This window comes from Bemisia tabaci, chromosome 5 (assembly GCF_918797505.1).
Source record: "Bemisia tabaci chromosome 5, PGI_BMITA_v3".
Lineage (NCBI taxonomy): Eukaryota > Metazoa > Arthropoda > Insecta > Hemiptera > Aleyrodidae > Bemisia > Bemisia tabaci.
The window spans coordinates 6,264,025-6,287,886 of NC_092797.1; the positions used below are offsets into that span (position 1 = coordinate 6,264,025).

Below are 23,862 nucleotides of genomic sequence, written 5' to 3' on the forward strand. Positions count from 1 at the left end.
ATCTGATTGGTTGTCATACGTCTGTGCACTTTTACGTCATTAATGTTTTTGTTTTTGTTTTCTTTTCTTGTAACCTCAAAATTCACGGGAGCAGCCGAGGTGTTTTTGTCAATTGAGTGTTTTTACATAAATTAAATTATGAAAGTTGGAACTTAATTTAAAAAAATGAATCCCGTAGATTAGTGGAAATTTGAGTTTTTACTTGCCAGTTTCTTTCATCACCCATGTAATTGTATTATCACCAAGAGTTTGAGAGATTTAACAATGTTAAAAGTCGAGGAAACTGAGTCGAGCTTTGGCTCAAAATTAGAGAAGGTAAGTTTAGTGACAAGTTGCATGACAATTTTGTGACCAATCATCTTATAAATAACTCTTCAGCTTTCGGCATAGGTAACTCAAACCTGGTCACCTGCACCTTTACTATTCAGCATTAATCTGAAACGACTCCCTCATGAAACAGTCTACAGTCAGCAGTCTACTATTTTAACTCTTTACTACTTAATGACCAGCGCCTGGGTTGTTGAATTGTTAATCAATGACTTTGATCGATGAAGATCATTGCTAAGGCAGGGATTTATAATAATAATAATAATCTTTATTTAGTATAGATTAGCCAATGGATAGCTATGATACATGTCTATAATTTACATACATCAAGAATTCATTACATCAGGAATTCATTGATAGAATAAAATGCCTCATGAAAGAAGAACTGCTTAAGACTCTGTAGAAAAGATGCAAAGTCTGCATTTTTGAACAGAAGCCTTAAGTTTAGGGGTAGTGCGTTAAAAAACTGAATCGATGAGAATTTTATGTTGCATTCAACCATTTTTTCAATCAGGATCAAAGAAGAACAATTATAAAATTGGCCCGCAGGTTAAAGAATGGAGTTTTGGCTGTAGCAAAACCAAAGAAAGTGATAGAATTGAACATGGTGGTGGTATCAGTCATGACTCATGAACCTTACTGCTTTACTTAGTTGTCGAATTGTTGCTACAGTTATTCAATCGAGTGGGTAGGATTTTAGAATCCAATTTCTCTATCAGCATAATATTCCCTGTGAAGGGATAAGTATCAGGGGGGCTTGATTGCATCGCAGCATCGCAGTTTTGGAACCCTACTGTGCATTTGCAGTGAGTAGTTTAAGTGTCATGAACTTCCTATGGAACCAGCCGATTCTAAGTCACACTGGCTGCAGTCGAGTGAAGTTTGGGCAGGTTAGTGGATCTCAGGAAGATGCGCAGAGACTAACCTGTGTGGATTTGTCTCAATTTAGACATGAGTAACTAATCTATCTATTGCCGTCTTGAAAAGATGTGCATTGTAAGCAATGAAGACTCCCTTAGTTTAACTCAAATGCAAATTTTCTTGCAGGAAACAAAGAACTTGGCACTTCTAAAGGAACAAATGGAAAGAAGCAGTCAAATAACCAAAGGAATGGTCAGCATCTTGTCATCGTTTGAAAACAGACTGTCCAAGTTGGAAATCACCATTATGCCCATTTACAATGAGACTGGAAATTTGCAACGAAGACAGCAAAGTAAGTTTTTAAATTTTCTAGACTTTGTGAACACCAAGTTGACACCACTAAGATGACTCCACGAGAAACCAGGGATACAGAAAATGCAAACTTGGGACCTTGAAAATGTGGGAGGAAAAATTTTACAGGGTCGAAAGTTGGAAGTCAAAGGGAAACAGAGAAAAAATATCATCTTTTTGTAAATTGGTTGGAAAGTTTGTGAAAAGCCTCTTGTTGGAAATCGCTGAGGACCAGAGAGGTTTCCTTAAAGTTTCAGTCTTGAAGGGAGGCTTGAAGTCGCGTACCCTCCTCCAAGGGTGTAGAAAGTCATTTGCTTTCACAATTTTTAAGGCTACTTTTACATTGCTGTCTGTGTCCACACAAGAATACTTTCTTTAATCATTTGTGTAAAGCAGCTGTCGCATTGCTGTCCACTCAAACCTGTATGCTTCAATATTTTCTTCACCTAAAAGAATGTATTACACAGTCTCCTTTGCAAAAATTTGCACTGCCTTCACATTTCCTCATCTTCAGGTGTTTTCACGTTTCTTCTGCAGCGGGTTGAGCTTTTTCTGCACCCCTTCATAAATTTAAGATAAACAGCAAGATGGTTTTTAGGCAACTGCCCGAAGAATTTTCCTGTCTATTGAACCAGTATGGAAGCCGATGCATATCCCATCCTCCCCTGCTACAACCGAAGGATCCTTAAATGAACTACATTTTGCAATTAGGAACTACAAAATTTGGCACACTTCAGAAACAACACATGTACTGTTAGTCTCCCTGTGCTCCTAAGTGTTTTTACAAATGAGCCAGAAATCGTATTTCCTAATTGCAAAATGTGGTCCAAATCTGGATCCACAGCAGTTTGATGCAAACCATATTATGAAAGCAGTTGTTTAAGTAAAATCATATTAGCACCCCGAAGCCAAAAGGCACCTAACTCAGATTTTTGAAAAAATGGATTAAGTGTCGTTTTGGAAATCTTCAATAACGGTTCCGTGTGTGTGTGGAAAATTTGGTAGCTGTATTTTTTGCCGGTAATGAGATACAGAATTTCATGAATTGCAATTTACATTGGAATCAATGGAGCCGAAGTACGGGTTTTCCCTTATATCTTGGAATGGCTAAAATGGAGTCAGGTACCTTTCGGCACTGGGTTACTGATAAAGAAGTAGCATGTCATGCCTTTGTGTTCAGGATGTTAGGACGATGAAGTTTTTTAAACTGTCAAGTTTATTCCTCAAGTCTCCCTCTTGATTCGACTGTTTGCTGACTGTGCTTGAGCTAATGAGCTTTTTTTCCCCCTCCAGACATAGAGCGTACGGTAGCTGCATTGGACGATGTGATTGGTTACTACGGTGTCAGCAAAGAAGTTGAGGTAGTGATCAGAGCAGGACCAAGCGGACCGGAGGGCCTAGAACAGTTCCTTGCTGCGATGACAAGATTACAGCAGGCTCAACGCTACTTTGAAAAGAGCAATCCTCAAAGTGTAGAGCTTGAGAACGTGGTATGTTTAAAAGATAAACCTTAAAAGTCGAGAAGTTATAGATTTTTATCAAGTTGGCTCGAAAAGTTAAAAGTTGTATTTTGGCCATAGAGCACTTTCTGGTGTTTTATTTTGGGATATAACTGAGTTAAGAGTGATTTTGAATTTAACCATTTATAAAATTTTCTCCTGTCAAGAATTCAAAGTCAAGAAAAAATATTTTGAACATTAAAACGGTTGATAAACTTTATGCTTTTAAAAACCTTGACTCTTATGGAGGTACATATAAAACTTCAAAACTCTTTCTCTTGGTTCAAACTTGTTGCTTTCTGGTAAACTTGGTCCATTTGTATGCTAATCAAAAATGTACAGTTGCATTTAAATCGAACAAATCTTGCCAATCAAAACTTCGAATAGATTTTTTTCAAAAATACAGTTTTTGAACTGGGAACTACAAATCATTACAACTTTGGTTCATTTTGAAATTTCTAGGCATTTTTTCGCCAAAAAATTCCCCTGTGCAATAGTGCCAATGTCTCAATTGGACTGCGTTTAGCAGAAAGGAACCAAGCCTCATCAGCTATTGCCAAATTTAACTGGGCATATTAATTTTTTTACACGAAAAAGTTTGTGCGGATTCCTCTGTAAATTTTAGGGAATTTGCTTTGAACTATGCAGAAAATTCATTAAAATTATCATAAAAATCCGCATAGCCGTTTTCATGTAAAAATTTAAATTGCCAAATTTTAATTGCCGAATTGAAATTGGCAATAGCTGATGTGGCTTGGTTCCTTTCTGCTTAACACGGTCCAATTGAACCTGCTCATTCACGCTAAAAGGAACAATTTGAAAATGAATTGAACAAAAAGAAATAGTTTGCATACATAATTGTTGTTAATAGTTTGCATAGTTTCATATGCTACATAGTTCCTTTTGCTTTAATTGATTTGCTTTGGAACGTCAAGGTGAATCCAGGCTTGGAACTTCGCGATTTGGCCACCACGTCGCGCTGCTCAGAATAGCCGCCTATATTTGCCAAAATAATAAAAACCGTAATACTTATTCAAGATTGGAGATCCAGGGGATATGGCAACATACTTAAAGAACACTCAGTAAAAAAATCTTCTCAAAATTCCCAAAAATAAAGTCTTAACTACTGCGGAAAGTAATTCCCATTGCAACAATGGGAGAGAGAGAGACAGAACATGAGGGATGCCGCTGCGCGCTCGGCCGCCGCCTCTGAGCTGAAAGTTTCAGCTGTACTTTCTCTGCGCCTGTAATTCTAATTGCCAATATTTTTGGCTCAAAAAATCAAGCAAAAATTAATCTATATCTTGTGGATCTGCTTTTTGTAATTAGAGGAACATTATTTCAGTAATCGTCGAAGGAAAGTGAAATTCTCAATGGCGACTGGTGGCGCTATCTCTAATCTTGAATTATCCCTAATCGGACCCTGGATTCACCTTAAGCAAAAGATATGTGTCTAATTCTGAGGGATTTTTTTGGCACTGAGGTCTTTTCTCTTGCAAATGTTCATGCATTATCGTGTACGTATTTTTCTTTTTGATTTATTTTTTCAGTGTTCATTATTCACTGCAGGGATAGATGCTCTGAATCGAGAATTCAAAGAATTATTGTTGAAACATAGTAAACCTGTGTCACCCATCACCCTCCTCGACCTTGTGGCAAACGATGAAGGTATTTTGATTTTTGTTTGTATTATTAAGTTCATTACTACCATAAATTTTTTTGGATTTACATATTGGTTAAAAATTATGGTTGAATGTAAATTATGAATTATTTAAATAAACCTTAATAAACCTTTTTTTAATGCCTTTCAATAAAATAAAAAATAACTAGAACAAAAAATGTTAATTCCAGACGATACCCTGGGTAGCTCCAACCTATGGTTTTTCCTTGATTTCCTAGTTTGATTGAATTTTAATTCAGGTAATTAATGAGAAAAACTATTTTTTCTTTTCTATTTTCAGAACTATTTCATGATGATTGCTCATCGGTTGGATCTTTGGGTCATTTCTCTGAAACTGTCTTAAGTGATTTGACTCGAATGGCAGACTGGTTAATTGCTGAGACCCGTGATGAGTTTATGAATATTTATGCCAGAATTCGTGCAAACATTTTAATGAAGTCTCTAACATTGTTGAAGGACCATCAGAAATCTGGCAGTGGAAGTAGTATGCAGAATGTCTCCGCTGTTTCCCCGAATATAAGACCAAAATTTCCAAGTAAAATTGAGTCTGTCACCAGAAGTAAAGCCTCAAAGAGATTGCAAATTTTTGAAAAGAAGGCCAATAAAATGCTATTGAAAGCATCGCAAACTTTAGAAAATTCGACTGGCTTATCGTTAGGGAACAGAAGATCCAACATACACCTCGGTAAGAAATTATTTTCTGAAAATATTCTGTAACTATTTCGCAATATTTTTTGTTTCTTACTTCCCATTCGCTTTCAAATTCCATAGTACTTTTCAATTTTTCATTTCCAATTCTCTCTTACCTTTTTGAAAACCTCCAAGTGATGACACTTTTTCACACTCAGTGAAACATGCGATTGCCCTGAAAATTTCTACATTGCAGGAATTTATAGTTTGTAGAAGCATCTTTGAATAGAACTTAATTTTTTTGCATTTTTAATTTTGTAACTGCTATAGTTTATGGTCTAAATGATTTCATCCTAGTCTTTCTGTTTCATAAGATTTAGTCACTGAAGAAACGCGAATGGTTTATCATGAGACTCATTAATAACTACATAGGCTGTCCCAAAACAACTGAGAGTAAGTCTGTATTTCAAAAACAATAATAGTTATTGAAACGCGGTTTGTGGGAGGTTGTAGCTCATATCCTTAGCTATCTAACGAGCCCAAGATTTGCTATTTTGGTCAAAATTTCGCTGAGTTACAGCAATTTTTTGGAGCCGTGTAAAATATAACTCTACAGGATTTTTGAGTATTTTTTTCCTTGTCTGAACTGTTGTTCCGAGATCGCAACTTTGCGGATCACGTTGGCACTGGTCTAGATGCAAGTTCTAACATGTTTGCATGTGCTTTCATTGCATATCAGAGTTTTCTTCAACTTCCCAGCTCAGGGAAGCCAACATTGTCCAGCGTTAATAACACTTTCTTCCTCCGCCACAGAAGTTGACGGCCGGCTGCCATGCGGAATCAAAGCTGCCGACTCGCGACCCTCGGAAAAGCTGCATGCCACCGATAAATGGTGCTCTCCCCAAGTTGATTTTCTCCACAAGCAACTAATATCTCTTTCACGGTATCAGAGACAGTTAAACCTTGGTAAACACAGTACCGGATGGCATAGCGTTGCTCTTGTTTCAGCTCCGCGGGCGAACTCATTGCACCAAACGAGAACACGTGTCATTAACGCTGGACAATGTTGGCTTCACTGAGCTGGGAAGTTGAAGAAAACTCTGATATGCAATGAAAGCACATGCAAACATGTTAGAACTTGCATCTAGACCAGTGCCAACGTGATCCGCAAAGTTGCGATCTCGGAACAACAGTTCAGACAAGGAAAAAAATACTCAAAAATCCTGTAGGGTTATATTTTACACGGCTCCAAAAAATTGCTGTAACTCAGCGAAATTTTGACCAAAATAGCAAATCTTGGGCTCGTTGGATAGCTAAAGATATGAGCTACAACCTCCCCCAAACCCCGTTTTAATATCTTTTGTTGTTTCTGAAATACAGACTTACTCTCAGTTGTTTTGGGACAGCCTATGTAGTAGATAGAATTTATGTGTTTTTTGATGAGCATAGGAAAGCACCAAAGAAAAAAAATTGAATGATGAGATTTTTATAAAATTTTCATTTTTTATCAGAAAATCGTGAAGATATTGTGGACGAGCAAGAAATGGAAAATTATCTTGTCACTGTTGTTGCCCTTCAGCGCTTGATGACAAGCGAGCAGTCATTGATGCACGGTATCATTCCTCTTCAACATATCCACCAAGTTTTCCAGATCATCATTCAAGATGCCTTAAAAACCATAGTTCAAGACGGGAAGGTAATCACAACATTCCTAAGTACCTTTACAAAATTATTCGTCCTTGCGGACTTCTCATTGATAGTGTCTTTGGTATTATACATTTTGAAAATCTGTCTCCTCCCAATCATTTCAAAATAAGTCGTGCTGAGCCGACTAAAATTCCTCATGCTGGTTTTGAGGTATCTACCTTCGATTACCGGCTAAAGTTAGGTTTCTCACTGCTTAGTTGAGGCACTGGATGCAAAAAGGGCACTTCTCATTTGCGGTGTTTCAGAATCTCTGTTGCTAATTAATGCCTTGGAGAAGAGTTTAATGGGTGATTTTTTCAGAATTATTTTCATAGAAAATTGTAAAATCACAAGAATATTCAGTAAAATTTTCAGTGAAATGGATGCATTCACTTTCCTTACAACAAATGAAATATTAGAGAAGACTCTAAAACACTGCAACGGAGAAGTGCCCTCTTTGCATCCAATGCCTCAGTTGTAGTATGTGGGTAGGGAAATAAGTGTAAAAGGTCAATTAGGTAGGAAAAAGTAGATGATAGGTGGCTAGAGAGGAAAAAGATGGACAGGCAAATCAAAACTGTTTTCTAACAGGAATATTGCATAAATTGTATGTACGCTTGTTTAAGGTACACATTGGTAAGTTAAGTAACTATATTGATTTCACGTGGATTCAACAGTATCCACACTCTGTAGCATGTGAATTAAATGTTGTCTTTATTCAGAGATAATATAGGTACATATTTATCATTATATGCAAGCATCTTTGTAAGCAACTGTGTTGCGGAAGTGTCAAACAGTGTAAAGTCCAATTCATTGTTGGGTTATTTTACAGACTTATTAAGAAGGGCCCCAAAACAAGTTGCGAAGACCGTCTGAGGTCCCAAACCAATTTGACTACATTTATCATTTTTATTGATTTTTAGCTGACATTTTAAATTGGTATTCTAATTTCTGCTACTCTCTTTTTCTCAGAATATTGCTGCTCGGACAAAACGGTGCATATCACATCATGATTTCGGAGGAGCAATCATCATTTTCCCTATACTGAAACATCTTCTCAATTTGAAACCTGAATTCGAGCGAGTGGTTGAAGGGTGCGAATTAAATGTCAGACAGCAGTTCGCATCTGTTGTAACCACTCTTCACTCAACGGTAGGTATCGACTTTGATTGCACACTATTCTCTTCCTCCTTGTGAGTTAAAGGCCCTCTAATCTCTGTTAGTATCATAGAATGTTAGGCTAAAATAAGTCATTTTTTAAATAATAGGATGTGCTTTGTCTTACGAGTTCTGACATTTCATGGGTCATGCGAATCTTTATGCTGATTTTAATGCCTCTCATTAAATCAATGAAATGTTCCATCAATGTCAAAATCAGTAGTGACATTCAGTCATGAATTTAGCAATTTTTAAAGGGAAAAAAAGAGTTAATTTTTCCCTTTTACATTTTGCATAAGGCTTCCATCATGTCTTAGTGCTATCACTCAGCTTGTTGTACTACTGAAAGTATTGATTTAACATCAGAAAACAATTTTTACCGTGAATGAAAATAAAATACATTCTGTTTACAGGCTGCTAAAGGATTAGAAGAATTCATCGAAAATGTGAGATCAGACTCCGGTACAGCTTTACCTTGTGATGGCACCATTCATCAGCTAACAAGTGATGTATTAGTATTCTTAGAGCAGCTAGTGGATTATACCGATACTATTGGCAATGTTTTGAATCAAGATCCAACCTACTCCGCCGCTTTGATACAGATCACCTCTGATACCAAATCCAACCTCAACAATGATAAAAATAAAATTTTACTAGGAATTTATATCAGTGAGTATATCTATTTTTCATCTTTTTCAATCTTTTAAAAAATTCCCGAAAATTTCTGGGCTAGGAGTGGCTCATTTTTTCTTTGAAGCCTCTATAATAACATCTCTAATGCATTAATATTTCTGTTTAGCTTAGTTTCACTTTCGTTTTTCATTTCACCAAATCCTTCTATTTGAAATGGAGATATTTGTCATTTTGATGAAACAAAACCTAGAAAGTACCTAAAAAATTTCTCTTGAAGTCTGTAGACTTCATAAGGTTGCTTTAAGGGGAAAATAAAAAATTGTATAGGATGGTAGCAATATTAGAAAGCCACCAAAATTTTCCTGCGACCTTCTCTTTACTCTAAAATGAAAGATTTTACTCGTAATTAGATTATCATTTTTCGTAAATTGTAATGATTTAAGACAGAGAAAGAAAAAGTATACCTTATTTGATATTTTAAACTGCTTCAGTATTCTTAATCCTGTATTGAACCTGGACTTCATAATTATTTAAAAAACTCAAACATCATTCCCTTATTTTTGCAGAAAAAGTCTTGTCACAGTTGAATTTAACAGTTGTGAGCAAAAGTGAAACTTACAGCGAACCTGGAGTCCGAGCCATCTTTCGATTGAATAATTGCCACTATGTACTGAAAGCTTTGCAGCGGTCATCTCTTCTGGAACTTGTATCATTTTCAGAACCAGACTGTGAGAACAACTATTATAGTATGATAAGCACTCACAAGAAAGCTTATTTGCAATGGTAAATATTCTCCTTTTCTCGTTTGCTGTCGATGAATTTGGGTTTCTAAAACCCTGTAACGTGTTTTACTCTCCTTCTCAACCATGAGGGAGCTTCTGTTTTTTAAAGTTTAAATGAGATGGATGAAAATACTGAATACATTTTATGCACTTAAGTCTTCAAGAGATAATTGGCATCAACGATTTCGGTCTAACATACCTAGATGGTTTTCTTTTATTCTATCTTACTTGACCAAGACCAAGACAAGGATGGAATATATAACTCAGGCATCACGATTTTCGTAGGTACTTACCGATACATGTAATTCTGAGGAAAAACTCTACAGCAGTAGCAATGCATAGATTTTAAGGAACAAATAAATGTACTTGAATGTGGCTTGTGATTGCCCCTTCCCCCTCCCTGTATCTCAGTAAAGTCTTCTAAAGATTATTTTTAATTTATCAAAGCTTTTATCTGGGTGTCTAAATTGTAGAAAACCTGAAAAGTCAGGAAAGGTTAAGGAATATATATATGGTGCCCTGGAAAAGTCAGGGAATATTTTAAGTAGCTCGTCGGCGCAGCAACTCTGGCCGGATCCATTTGAGAAAGCGGGTACATTTTCTGAGTAAATTTTTTCTTTAATTTGTAAAAGTCAGCGCAATTAAAAGGAAAAATATAAGTGGAAATTTTGCTTGAGGGTCAGGGAATTTGGAAATTTTGGATTCAGGGAAAATCATGGAATCATTAAGAAATGAAGGAATAAAGGAAACCCTGTATTACTTTCAAGGAATGCTTGTCATAATCTGTTTTACTTTTTTTACAGCTGGAATAAAGTAATCAGCCACATAACAGCATTGGAGGACATTCCTCTCCAAGGTGGCAAACTGAGAGATAAAGATCGCAACAGTGTGAAGGAGCGATTTGCCGGCTTTAATAAGGAAATCGAAGAAATTTCCCGCTTGCAGAGGGGTTATTCCATCCCAGATGTTGAACTTCGCGAAAGTATAAAACGAGACAACAAAGAATATATCCTTCCCAAGTACAATACCTTCTACGATAAGTTCTCCTGCCTTAACTTTAGTAAAAATCCTGAGAAATATCTAAAGTATGCGCCAGAGCAGGTGGCTGCGTTATTAGACCGCTTTTTTGATGTTGCTGCTTAATGGAATTTCATATTTTCATAACAAGAGACTACTCTGTATAATCCTACATAATTTTGGAATTATTTATATAAAAAATGTGGAGAAAGTCAATGATCAGCTTTATCTAAATTCAGCTAAGACTGCCAAGACTTAAGACTTTTCTCAGAATCTCACCATTTAAACCAAGTTCAGTCTCAATATTTTGGATTTAGTCTGATTGCCTAATTAGATATTGAAGAGGATACTTAGATATTGAGTATTTCCATACTCTCAATTTCACTTGTTAATCCAATGTTACTGAAATGCCTCCTGTATTTACGTAGGCTACCGTGCGTTTTGGAGTTATTGTGATACATACAGTAATTTTTATATTTACATTTTGTGATTATTTATTGTTACAAGTGCACATAATTCTATATTGTTTTCAATAAAAAAAGAATCTGTTTTGTTTAAAGTGTTTAATTTTACTAATAGTGTGTAACTATCGTTACCCTTCGTACGCAAAAAAATTGTGCCAGCAAGTAAAAATATGAAATCACATCTTCTACTTACAAATAGATTGCATTAGGTAGAGAGGAACCAAACCACATCAGTTATTGCCAAATTTAATTCCGCAATTTGATTTTTTGCATGAAAACGGTTGTGCAGATTAATGTACAAATTTCTATGAATTTCCTTCATTGTAAGAAGCAAATTCCTTGAAATTTTGAGAGGAATCTGCACAAACGTTCTCTTGTAAGAAATTAAATTTACCTATCAAATTTGGCAATAGCTGATGTGGTTCGGTTCCTTTCTGCTAAACGTGGTCCAACTCAAGGACAGAAGAGGCTTATTAGTTATTATCCATTTATGTAGGTAATTTCTTAAAATTCATCATTCTCCTCCCCTGTAATCCCTTAGCTATACACATGGATTGGCTAGGTTGTATGGGAAAAGAAAACATGAAAACTTGAATAAAAATCTTGAAATTATTGGAAAAATTGAATAAAAAAATAACAATATTACTTAGATAACAAAAATAGAGTTTAAAATGAAATCTTATGCCTAATAAATCTTGATTTTCTCTAATGCTTTCAAGGCTGCATGATGTATTTTTGAGTCCAAGCGATCTGAAAAAGAGAAGAGCCGTTTGAAATTCATTGAAAAAGTGAAAAGCTTAAAGTAACTGAACTTCACCGAGCAGGAGGAATCCACCTATCAAGGGAGTTTTGTAAAGACGCGCATCTACTACACATTATGCGGACTTATTATTGATAGTTTCTTTGTAAACAGATCTCTCCTGCTTGTTGCCATCTAGTAAGCAACATTTTTCGGCTAAAAGGAAGTTCTACTTTTTAAATAGGAATCCATGACCCTAGCCACCAAGAAGTAAAAACCAAGGCAACGAACTGTGCACAACTGGAAAAAAAAAGTGAAGAAAATAATAATGGAAATAATTGACTAAAACTCACAAATTTAATCAATCATAAAGAAAACCGAATCATTTCACAAATTCTTACGAACCATGTATCTTGTTTGCGGTGTGTAAAAATCTTCACTCCCGTTTTATTTTTTCACAGATGAACAAATCAACATCATTCCTTAAAGTTTTCACAGAAGTTTCTTCGTGCAAAGAGGATAAATCATGGCCGGTTTTTAAATTTACCATTGAGTAGTTTTCCATTTGAAAAATGAAATATGACAGGAAGTCTACAACGTTGCAAACTGCGAAACAAGGTTTAGGAGTTTTACCTTCGTATTGCTTGTATTTAATGCACCCAATAGAAGGAAATGTTTCCTTTGACAGCAATTTTTTGAAGGAGGAAAAAATACAAGATATACTGACATTTAATAAAACCATTAGACATATTTTCCTCTAATTTGCTTTTTCTCTTGCAAAAAAAAGTTTGCCTAGTGCCCCATTGAATAACATCGCTGGCTAACCGAAAGAAATGTGTAGCTGCTGCAACTCTGAAAATTCTCCAATTATATTTCATTTTATTTACAGACAAACAATAAAAAAATCCTTTCAATTCTGAGTGATTGCTGTTAGTATAATTGAATAAAATTCACAGAAAATTACATTAAAAGCTGTTGCCTAAGTTTTTCTTCAAAAAAAAATAAAACATGGGTGGAGACTTCTTCTTTTTTGTGCTTCAAAGCAGGGAGAAAATCACATTATGACAACTACTTTCCCCGCCTGGACCGTGGACAAGCAGCAAAACATCCCAGTCTTCGCCAGTGGGATGATTACTGAAATTGATAGAAAAAGCAATGAACTAAGAAAATGAAGGGAAAATGAAGCAATCCTATTGGTTCAAGCAGATGATTCTTATAGACTAAGGGTGAAAATGATGGACTAATTACAGGGTCTCTCATGGATTGCCATTACCACCAATAGGATCATTCCAATTTCCCTGTGTCTTCTGTGTCTATAGCTTTGTCCATCATTTTCAACAATCATTCTCCGGATGAAAGTGGGCAATAAAGACAGGGGCAAGTGAAGACTTACAACGTAGCAAATTGAAATACGCATTTATCGACTCAAGTCATGAATATGTGTTGCACCACAAATAGTTACATCATGAAAATCATTGTTATTAATGAAAAAATATACTCACAAATTTTATGCTGCCCTGAGATAAGGAACTTGAATGGGAGTGAAACTGGATCTTCACAAATTATCACAAAAGGACTGTCGTTTTCACCATCAGGATACTTGCGCTGATACTCTTCTTGGGACAGGCAGTCGATGACGTTGACACATCCTAATAAGCATCCAGTTGGGTAACTTGAAGGGAATATGGTGTCCTCTCCTCGAAGGAATCTATACTCGTTCTCGACCCTTTGGATTTCACTTTCAACGGGTGGCTTTGAGCCTGCTGCTATCCAGAGTCGTCCTCGATGATGCGTGTACCAAGTTCTTCCCTCGTGTCTGGATTAAACAACCAAATTAATTTTTTAAGTTTCGGATGTATTTGCCTGGATATTATACATACTTTGATGAAGCTTACTGCTATGAACCAGTCCACATTTGTACTACATTTTGCAATTAGAAACTACTGCTACATGCGTGCTACTGGTTTGCCTATGTGCATAGGTCCTCTTAAGAATGAGCCAGAAATAATGTATCCTTATTGCAAAATGTAGTCGGTCTTCAGAATAAATTGGGAGTTTTTTTAAGAAGAGGAGAGGTCTTCAAAATGCACCAAACCTAACTGTTTTAATGTTGTTGTTGTTTTAATGTAAGTTGTTTGAGGTTTTAAAGTTTTAATCTCGACCTTCACAAGTCCTGGCATTTTATTCTATTAAGTTCAAGAGATAGTGGGTTACTTAGATTTTTAGACTTGCCTTCTTGATAGCTCTAACAAAATTCATACATCGAGCCTTGAAAAATTTTGCAGCAGAATTATGAGTCAACAACAGTTTTGAGATTGAAAAAGCAGAAAATGTGCAATTTTTTTTTTTTTAGATTTTTTTATAAACTTTTTTAAAGATTAGGTAGTATGATGGGTGGAGGTAAAGGGCTACAAATTTTGTAAATATTCTCTGACCAAACCTTTTTTTTCAGCGGAAAAGTAGAGACACAGTTACTATCATCCCTTGGACATGATTTTTGATGATTGTCCAATTTTAAAGATGACACTGGCCGCCGGATTTTTCTCTAAACAACTGTATTAGCGGCCGTTTGCTCCATTGGATGGGACAAAAAGCCGCAAATGAAAAACATACTTGCTTAGAGTCAGTGGGAGAAAAGTTGCTTTTCATTTGCAAGAAAGAATAGATAGTTTGAAAGAATTATTCACTTCATCCATGAGAAATACTTGAAGACTTCAATTTATCAACTGAGCAGGAAGAAAACCATTTCTGATCAATTTATAGAAACAGAACTCTCAATTTTTGGACTGCAGCTTCTCGTCATGTTTTGAAAACAACTTTCTGCCGTTGCAATCAGTGATGGTCTTGGTACAATGATCTAATATAAAATTCATTCAAACACTTTATTGATGCTACATATTAAAAGGTTTTAGCTGACTATGTTGGGCTATGGGTGAAATTCATCTTCATCCCTACGCCCCACCTACTTAAGTTAATAAAAAGTAGAGACACTTTATGCACTACAGCATTTTGTACCAAAATAACTACAGAAATAACTTACTTTTTAATTCCAGCTACAAGAAGGGAGGCCCACGGCTGATGCATACTCAGACAAAAGCCCATATCTGAAATTTCCATGTACTCTTTATCTTGAACTCTCGTCAAATCATCGAAACGATTCGGATCTCTAAAGCCTTTGGTTTTGTACTTCTTTACCACAGCATTTTCCTGGAACTATTAACATATCTTCATTTAGACGGATCAGAAAGATTTGGTGAAAATAAAATGACATGACACTTGGTTTGGAAAGGTACATACTTAAATTTCTCATTATGCAAGATTCTTGTGCGGCTGGAGTCTTTTCGTTTAACATTTGTTATTAATTTGATATAATTTGTTATTAATTGTTAACAACGTGTTATTTTTATTTACTACATCTGTTCAGAGCTAAAAAAGACAAATACACATGCCATCTGGATCCACTTGTGAAAATGACATTACTGATAGGAGAGACTTTTGACAACTTTTAAATGAAATACATAGTAAGGTTTGAACTACAAATAAATTTCTCTGTTTTGTTGTTTCTGCGACAGAAACTTCTTTCTAAGCTTGAAGTGAAGATTTTGAAATGTTAGTAAAAAAGATTTCCTAAAAAAATCCTCGGCATAAAGAGATCTAGACAACATGTTCATCATTTGATAAATTACGGATAATAAAAATAGTTGCCTCCAAAGCAATAGGTCTCGATTACCTCAGGTTGCATATCTGTTGCTGGAGCTAGATTATCTTCGGAATCGTTGATGTGACACTCTGATAATTTTTTATTCAATATAGCCAGTTTATCTTGATCATTTAAATCATAAATTTCATCATCTTGAACTTCTAGTACTTGGCGACCTAAAATGAAAATTTGAGAGAAATCATAGTTGAGGCATAAGACTAAATATGTATTGAGACACTTTCAGATCACCCAGCATTTTGCTGAAATTGGTTTAAGAATCATTCAATCAAAAGCTTCACCTACATGTTTAAGACGTTTTAATCAGTATTAAAATGCCTGATCAAAGGTTTAATCATGACTGGTTCAGAAGTTATGATTTTTTTACTATAACTGTTGAAAGGCGGTTAAATACAAAGTCTGATCTTGGTTGAAGTTGGAAAAAGGGGAAAAATACATGCTTAAACACAGCTCGATAACTCAGCTCGATAACTATTTCAAAGCCAACAAAATGCAGGAAGTAGATTAATACATTCATATATTCTGTACAGAAATACTAGTTCCAGGGAAAATCCAATACCACATTTCTTTTTTTTTTTTTTTAATTTTTTCGAATTTTCCGCATATCTAATTTCAGTGTTTTGAGCACTTTTCAAATACAATGAAGATGAGATGCATGTTCAAAATTGGCAACTGAAAAGCCAGTTGGTACTATTTGAACCATCCTCCTAAGATAAATGATTTCGAGCGTCTAAAAAAATTTCCTGACATTCGCATTTTTTCACAGATCAAGAAAACCAAAATTTACTCAAACCCTTCGGACAAACTAACTGGCGATAAGTATATAAATTAGGCGGAGTATCTGCTGTTAATTTAAAAGATGACCGTAAATATTTTTGCTTTCCCTATCGAAGCTGCGATTTTCAAAATTTTTGTTTAAATCCTTCTGATAAGTCAAAAGATAGAGAAAAACCGAACAAGAGGATAAATTTTCATTTTTTTCAAGAAAGATTTATTTTCCATCTGGTTTTTTTCGGTGCAGGTCTATTTCTAACTTCCTACTTTTCTAGATTTTTTTGCTTCACAAACGCTCTTGATTCTCTTCATCCTGCATCACTCTAGATCATTGAACAACTATCAACATGATACTTCAGCTATTTCTCTTGCCAAATTCATATTTTAGTCAGTCGTAAAAGAAATATTCTTTTGCAAGTCAATTTCCAAAATTAAAAAAAAGGATTAGAGCTATGATTAAAAAACAAAAACATAGAAATCTAGAAACCAGAAATCTAAACTCCCAAAGTAAGGTAATATTAACATCGCTGACCAGCAAAATCTATTGTGTATCTTTTGTATCTTGCTGATTTATGTTTTCTTGCCCGCATTTCGTCCTCCTTCTGACGAAGTTTATCTCGCTCCTCCGGAGATAACCAGACAGAGTTCACAGAGTAATAGTCACTTTCATCATCTATCACAGTTGTACGTTTTTCACTGTAACAAAGAAAATAGAAAACATATTCTGATGTTAGATTCTTAAAATTATCTATCTTAAACTTAGGATAGTATTTTATCTGAAGAAGATAAAGTAAGAAAAAGTGCAATGATTTATTAAAATGTTGTAGGTTAAATTCAGAGTTTTGCAGCTTGTCCACTGTTACCTTTCTTCCAATATTTAGATGATTTTGTTCGCAATTTCACCTCAAGTTCTTGAAAATTTCAAGAAAAAATGTTCTGCATAATCAATGCATATTAAATCTGATGATTAATTTAAGTATAAATATTTCAATCTTAATGTTTTCCTATATAATTTTTGTTCAATTGAGTTTTATATGTAGCATACTGGAGTTGGATGTTAAATTATATTTATATTAAAAAAAGGTGTAAAAGTTTGATATCCTTATTACATAGGGCACCCCCTGTAGAGGGGATTTTAATATTAGTATAAGCACCATCCTCCCTCCTCACAATAGGAGGATACAGTAAATATATCGACGGTGTAAGTCGGCCATCACATAAACTTGATTTGTGACGTAGCAGACTTCCTGTCATACTTTATTTTCTAAATGGAAAACTACTCAACGGCAATTCTTTAAAACTGAAGTGACTTTTCTTCTCTGTGCGAAGAAAATTCTGCATAAATTTCAAGGAATGATGTCAATCTGTTCTCATTTAAAAAAATAACACAGAGGCAGAGATTTTTAGACAGCGCAAACAAGTTATGTGATTGCCGACTTACACCGTCGATATATAAAAATGTATAGAATTATGGAACTTTTCTCAAAAATCACATTATGTTGAAGGAAATTCGGCAACTCTCATATGTTCATACGACGTTCTTCTTCAGCACGGCAGAGTAGGTAATTGTCTTCGGCTGCGACCTTGAATGATGGATGATATAAAATTGATTGATTACGTTTTGATTAAAAGGCACTCCATTTTTGTCTACATCTTCCGAAATTGTGTACGCGGACCACCTTACGCATTTTCGAACAGCAAACGCATCTTGGAAAGTTCCTCGCAAAAGTTCCTCGCCTCTCCTAAGGTGGTGTGGAAACGAGCTTGTTAAAAGGTGTTTCCCCATACTTTTTCTGAGCGGGTGTAAATTTTTCATGAAAAGTCAATGAAGGAACAGTATTTAGGCTCTTTGACGCTGAGAAAAAACCTGTACGATTTTAGCAATAACTTGATGACACAAACTTTTGAATTTCCACTCGTCATGCATGAATGACTAAATGCAAAAAAGGCATATCTCAATTGTAATGCTTAAGAGATTCCGATTATTATTTATTCTCTGCTAGGGAATCAAAATGTTTCTTTCAATTTTCTATGATTTACATAGAATAATTGTAAAGAGACTGGTGGTTGGTTTTCCTTTTAAAAAAAAAGTAAACATGATTGGAGGCTTTTAGCGTCACAATCTGAAATACGCTTTTTCGGTGTTAGCCATCAATATATGATGTATAACTGATATATAACAATGGCGAATGTGAAAAATTACCTTTTCGAAACACATTCAAAAAACCGTTTTGGCATCGAGAAACTTTTGAGAAAATACTTGAGATGTGATCTTCGAGATCTGCACATTAAATTCTTGTGTGAGCAAAACAGTTTTTTAAGCGTGTTTCGAAAAGGTAATTTTTCACATCCGCCATTGTTACATGTAATATGACCATCAACAGAAATGGAGATTTTGTTCTTCAGGGAAAAAATTACTTTTGGGAACCCCTTTGCTTCTACTTTCGTACTTATACTTTACCTTGTTTTATCATATTCCAGTAACTTGTCCCTTTGGGCAATGGCTTGATCCAGTCCAGAGTCTACAGGCCTTTCCTTGTCGTACAATTTCTGCAGCAGCAAATCTGACTGTTTACTACGTGAGTTTAGGATATTCCTCTCTTCTCTAGAGCAAACCTGCAGAATAAGAAAAAAAGTTCGTCCATTTATTTATTTATTTATTACATTTTGATACACGGGAGCCGTGAGGCTATAGTATAGGTCAATTCAGGTACAATAAAGTTTTTATAATCAACTAAAAAGTATTAAATTTCTAAGATAACAATCCGAAAGCACAGAGTATTGTTTACAAATTTCGAGAGAGGGCTAGAATTACCTCAGTAGTACCAAGAGAAGCAGAGTCAGCTATTCAACCAGGAGGGTGGTCTGTGTTATACCATTCAGCAATTCATCGATACTGTAGAAAGCATTTTTTAGGAGATGTTCCAAGAGCTTACTTAGAAAATATTGAACATGGCCTTCACGAAAAAGAGATTTTAGTTTCCAAGGCAAGGCATAATATAATTGGATAGAAGAATACTTTACGCTTCGCATTGTTGAAGTCAGCCTGATCTTTGAATTTTTTATGCTTTTAAATCTGCTATTATAAGAGTGGGAAGGACAGAGATCTACAGGAGTAATTAATTTAGAAAAGATGGAGAATTTAATACTTTCAAAAATATAGATAGAGGGAAGGGTAAGGAGCTCCTTCTGGATGAATAGCTGGCGGCAGGGGGAATTTAAAGGTTTATTAAACATTATCCTTAATAATTTTTTTTGTTGAATAAAGACATCAGGAGCATCGACGCTACGACCCCACAGAATCAGACCATATCTGATATGCGAGACAACGTTAGCATGATAGAAAAGTAGGCAACATTGAGGCGTAGAGATTCTAGATAAGTTTCTTAGGGCCCAGGCGGCAGATTGAAGCTTCAAAAAGGTGAAGCTCGGCAAGTGAAGCAATAGTTCCGCATCAATAGTTTCTTTCCACAGAAATATATGAATTTCAACTATCCTTCAACTAGTAGAATAGAGTGACTCAATTCACAAGAAATTTAGGAAGCATGGAAAATTTTAGTAGATATAGTAGTATAAAATGGTACAATTTTTAGGACTAAACTTACCAAATTGGAGCAGAAAAGACAAGGACCAGAGCCTTCTTGCTCACATACTATGCGGCCACAATGTAAACAGTTGTTGATTAGCTTGTGTTTTGAAGCCTGGCAGTCGCATTTTCGCCTCCCTGAGATCAAATATAACAGACACATTCAATGAAAGACAAACTAATGAACAACTTTCGTTGCAAAAAATAAACATGTCTTTTTTCGAGCCCCTAAGAAAGGGGTACGAACTTAGTACGGAGTTTTCTTCTTGAAATTTCACCGATGATCGAAAATAATCACAGATTTTAAACCTTCCCCACCTATGTATAAGGAATTTGTATCAATGATTGGTGCTTAAGCAGATAATAAATTATTACAAATATTGCTAAGATGTTAAAAACTTTTGAAAAACGGGAAACAAGAGTCCCAAAGAGGAGGAACTTTAGTTTCCAGAGGCAAATTATTTGAGAGATCATGTTTTTCTAAGTAGGGTAAAAATTTGGATTTGAATTTTCAACAGAAAATGCTTCCAAACTATCCAAAAAAAGTTACGAGGGATTGATTTCATTTTTTTCCCAATGAAGGACAGAAATTACATTTTTATAGAATAATTATATAAGAGATTTTGAGCCATAGCCATGACAGATAAGAAGTTAGATTCCCTTTTCTGAAGAACACAGTATTTGGCTTAACTTTGGCTTAAGATTTTTAAGTGTTTTCTTGAGTGCCAAAATGTTTCGTCCTTTCTCTGACGTAAAGCCATACCTTCATTTCCAAGTAACGAGGTGGTAAAATGGTGCTGGGTTCACACTATTTCGCAGGGAAAGCAAGACCAACAAATTCTAAAAATTTTCAGAGAAATTTCTCAACATTTTCAATTAGAGATTAAAAACTCAATACAGCTCAAGTTTTTGAGTCTAATTAAATATTCTTGGAATTTTTTGGACTAGCTTTCCTTGCAAAGTAGTGTGGACCCAGGACAAAATGACCGTCTCTCTACTTATGGTTTGAGCAAAATGTTTCGCGAGTCTTTTTGTCTTATCCATTTTCGTATCAGCTCCGGAGAGCAAGGAGTTCTGTGGGCAACAGAGCTCACAGAAATACGCCCTTGCGTTAGAGGAATGAAGATTTGTGACACTCTACTATACAATGGCCCTTCTTTCTATTCGCTTGATTATTGATACATATTTAGTTTTCGAAGATTGAGATTCCTTACTCTGTGGAAAGTTGCGAAAAGACTTGGAAAAATCTAACATAGATAAAGGGGAATATACCTTCAAGCAAACATGAACCTTCAGTACTACCATCATACACAGTGGTGAATTTTTTCTTCTTCTTTCCGGATGAGTCTCCTGAATCCTACGATGGAAAAAAAATCAAAATTTTTAATTTTACAATTTACTGGTATAGATTATAAAAATTAAAGGTTAATGATTAATATTGAATTAAAAATATTTCTACTGATAAAAGTTTATAACTTAATAATTTATAAATATTATCGCTCACAAATAGTTACTTAATGACTCTAAAGCAGCAATTAAGTTTAAGTTTTAATTCTGTATTTTCTTTTCTTCAAATAATGTTTAATTTCCAAGTGTTGCACTTCTTGGATGGGTAGATTCAGATTCTAATGGTGCAAGTTTCAGTTCCGGCTAAAGATAATTTTTAGGAAAAAGAAAAAGGAACAGTAAGCTACAAAAACAACTGCTCAAGGAAAAATTTTAATTGAAAACTCCAATTTCCTCCGACAGAGGAATGTTGAATGATTGAGGACTTATTTGAACAAAGTGTATACATGAATCGCTCAGCAAAGATGATATGAGTTCAGAAGTAATTTTCATGCATGGAGTTAATACCTTGTAGTCCTCTACATAATCAATAGAAATTTTCATGTAAGATAAACCATTAGGCGTACCTTGGGAGGTTTTGTGTTGTTTGGAGGTGCTTTTTCTGATTCATTTTTCTGCGATGCTTTCTTATTTTTATTTGATTGCTGTTGGTTTGATGGTGTTGACTGAGCCGTGTTTTTTGATGGTTGTTGTTTTGAATTACTTTTCTGAGAATGCTGCTGTTTAGACTGGTTTGCTGATTGTTTCGGATGAATGTTACTTGGTTCCTTTGATGTTTTGGAATTTTTGAGCACTAATAAATGAAAAAATGACATTAGTGTGAGATTAACATTCCTATGAAATGGTGCGAGTTTTTTACTTGTAGGATAACTATTCCATGCTGCATTTTTCCCCTATCAGTGACACATATTTTTCAAATTATCAAGAGTTAGATTCTAAGAAAACAGAACTGTGCAATTTAAGGAGAAATTAGAGGCATCTAAAACTTTTTACGCAAAACTCTGAACCAGTTTTTTAACAGAGAAAAGAAACATAAATAAAATGGACCAGCCAGAGTACGAAATGAAGTATTCTCATAAGTACATGTTTTCGTTTCAAAATTTCATGTAGAACACAATTTGCGCAAAAAACATTACAGAAATCAATTCACAACCAAAATATTGATATTTCACTTACAATGGTTGAGAAAAATTTCGAAAAAGACGCAGGGACCTATATATATGTTGCAAGGCGGATAAAGAATGGTGGACCTATTTCTTACCCTCTTGACGTCACACGATATCAGGTACGTTTTGGGTATATCCTGATTGCATGGCAAAGCATGTACCCTCTGCGCGTCACAGCCTTTAAAATGATGGCTCAACTCGAAATGCGACCCCCTTTCTTTATCCGCCTTGTATATGGTGTATAAAACAATTCAACAGCATAAGTCTGCAATCAAATATCTCGTTTGCGATGTCTGAAAGTCTCCGCCACTATGCTATTTTTTTAAAGGAGAACGAATTGACATCATTCTTGGAAGTTTTTGCAAAATTTTCTTCACACAGAGAAAAAAAACCACGGCAGTATTAAAAAATTGCCGTTGAGTAGTTCTCCGTTAAAAAATAAAGTATGTCAGGAAGTCTGCGACGTTGCAAACCGAGTTATGAAATTGCCGACTTAGGTACACCGTCGAATTGTGAGATTTACAAAATAGCACGGCTGAGCTTGAATTATAAAAGTATGTACTTACGTTTCTCTTTTTTTGATATGAGTTCTCTCATGAACTTAAAATGAGCTTCATTCCCAACATCCAAGAGAGAGCACAAATCCTTTTCTAATTCTTCTTTCTTTTGATGATTCAGTATCATTCTAAAAAATTAAAGAGGAGCATTCAAATTAAAACAGATTTGAGTATTTCAAGCTACACCTGTCCCGTTGTAAAGTCTTCTCATACTCAAGCTGCACCGCCATGCCACAAACAGTGCATTAAGAATATAGCTGTTGCTTTGCAACTGCAAGTTACGGAAAACTGATGGAATGAGTCAATTTTTCTCAGCACCATGATGCGCCCAATTTTCAGGCGCAGGGCACCTGGGGAAAGCAGAACGTTATACTTGACTGAAAAATTAAAAACTTTTTGGATTGCACCTCATAATTTCTAAAATTAGCTGTGCCTATGAGGGGCATTACGCATTTCCGGGAGTATTTTCCCTCCAAGTCTCCAGGCATGACATCTGAATATGTGCTCTTGTCTCTTCTGAATGAGCGTGGTACGAATAGTTGTATAAAAGGCAAAATAACTTCCCACAACTTACTGAATCATTTCATCAGGAACTTGAAATCCTAACAGCGTTGACAGCTGTTTCTTCACCCAGTCTGAAAACGACTTTTGGTCCATCGTGGATGTAAGGCGACTGAAAATCTTGAGGAAGAGCAGAGGGTTGAAACTGGAGAACCACCAAATGTGACCGTGAAGTTGAATAAAAGTCCCATAAAATAAGATGATCGATGTATTTACTCGTCTAAGTAAACACGAATATACTTGAAAAAATTTCTTTCAATTTGTATGTTTGAGAAATAACTAAAAATTTGACCAAATCCGTCATACCACAGATGTGTTTGTTTAC

General features: G+C 35.2%; 2 protein-coding genes across 2 annotated transcripts; one reads left to right on the forward strand and one right to left on the reverse strand.

The window, feature by feature from the left end:
- The first annotated feature begins 72 nt into the window (after positions 1-72).
- On the forward strand, positions 73-11,184 carry Exo70 (exocyst complex component 7). The gene is made up of 10 exons (XM_019048360.2): positions 73-315; positions 1,375-1,540; positions 2,833-3,029; positions 4,589-4,706; positions 5,000-5,404; positions 6,861-7,045; positions 8,008-8,187; positions 8,607-8,862; positions 9,393-9,609; positions 10,412-11,184. Exons 1-10 carry the CDS (start codon positions 265-267, stop codon positions 10,749-10,751), a joined length of 2,115 nt encoding a protein of 704 aa, XP_018903905.1. The 5' UTR covers positions 73-264; the 3' UTR covers positions 10,752-11,184.
- Positions 11,185-11,679: 495 nt separating this feature from the next.
- On the reverse strand, positions 11,680-23,853 carry LOC109034886 (activating signal cointegrator 1). Its single transcript, XM_019048279.2, has 11 exons — positions 23,551-23,853; positions 22,986-23,104; positions 21,820-22,046; positions 21,179-21,263; positions 19,926-20,044; positions 18,782-18,936; positions 16,853-17,016; positions 15,559-15,704; positions 14,869-15,041; positions 13,331-13,644; positions 11,680-11,839 (listed from the first exon to the last, which is right to left on the reverse strand). Exons 1-11 carry the CDS (start codon positions 23,631-23,633, stop codon positions 11,775-11,777), a joined length of 1,650 nt encoding a protein of 549 aa, XP_018903824.2. The 5' UTR covers positions 23,634-23,853; the 3' UTR covers positions 11,680-11,774.
- Positions 23,854-23,862: the final 9 nt, after the last annotated feature.

Coding starts and splice junctions, on each gene's coding strand:
- Exo70 (XM_019048360.2), top strand. CDS start 265: ATGTTAAAAGTCGAGGAAACTGAGTCGAGCTTTGGCTCAAAATTAGAG. Junction 5,405..6,860: donor AAGATCCAACATACACCTCG/GTAAGAAATTAT, acceptor ATTTTTTATCAG/AAAATCGTGAAGATATTGTG. Junction 9,610..10,411: donor AAGAAAGCTTATTTGCAATG/GTAAATATTCTC, acceptor CTTTTTTTACAG/CTGGAATAAAGTAATCAGCC.
- LOC109034886 (XM_019048279.2), bottom strand. CDS start 23,633: ATGGACCAAAAGTCGTTTTCAGACTGGGTGAAGAAACAGCTGTCAACG. Junction 23,105..23,550: donor GTTCCTGATGAAATGATTCA/GTAAGTTGTGGG, acceptor TTAATTTTTTAG/AATGATACTGAATCATCAAA. Junction 15,705..16,852: donor ATACACAATAGATTTTGCTG/GTCAGCGATGTT, acceptor TTTTCATTTTAG/GTCGCCAAGTACTAGAAGTT.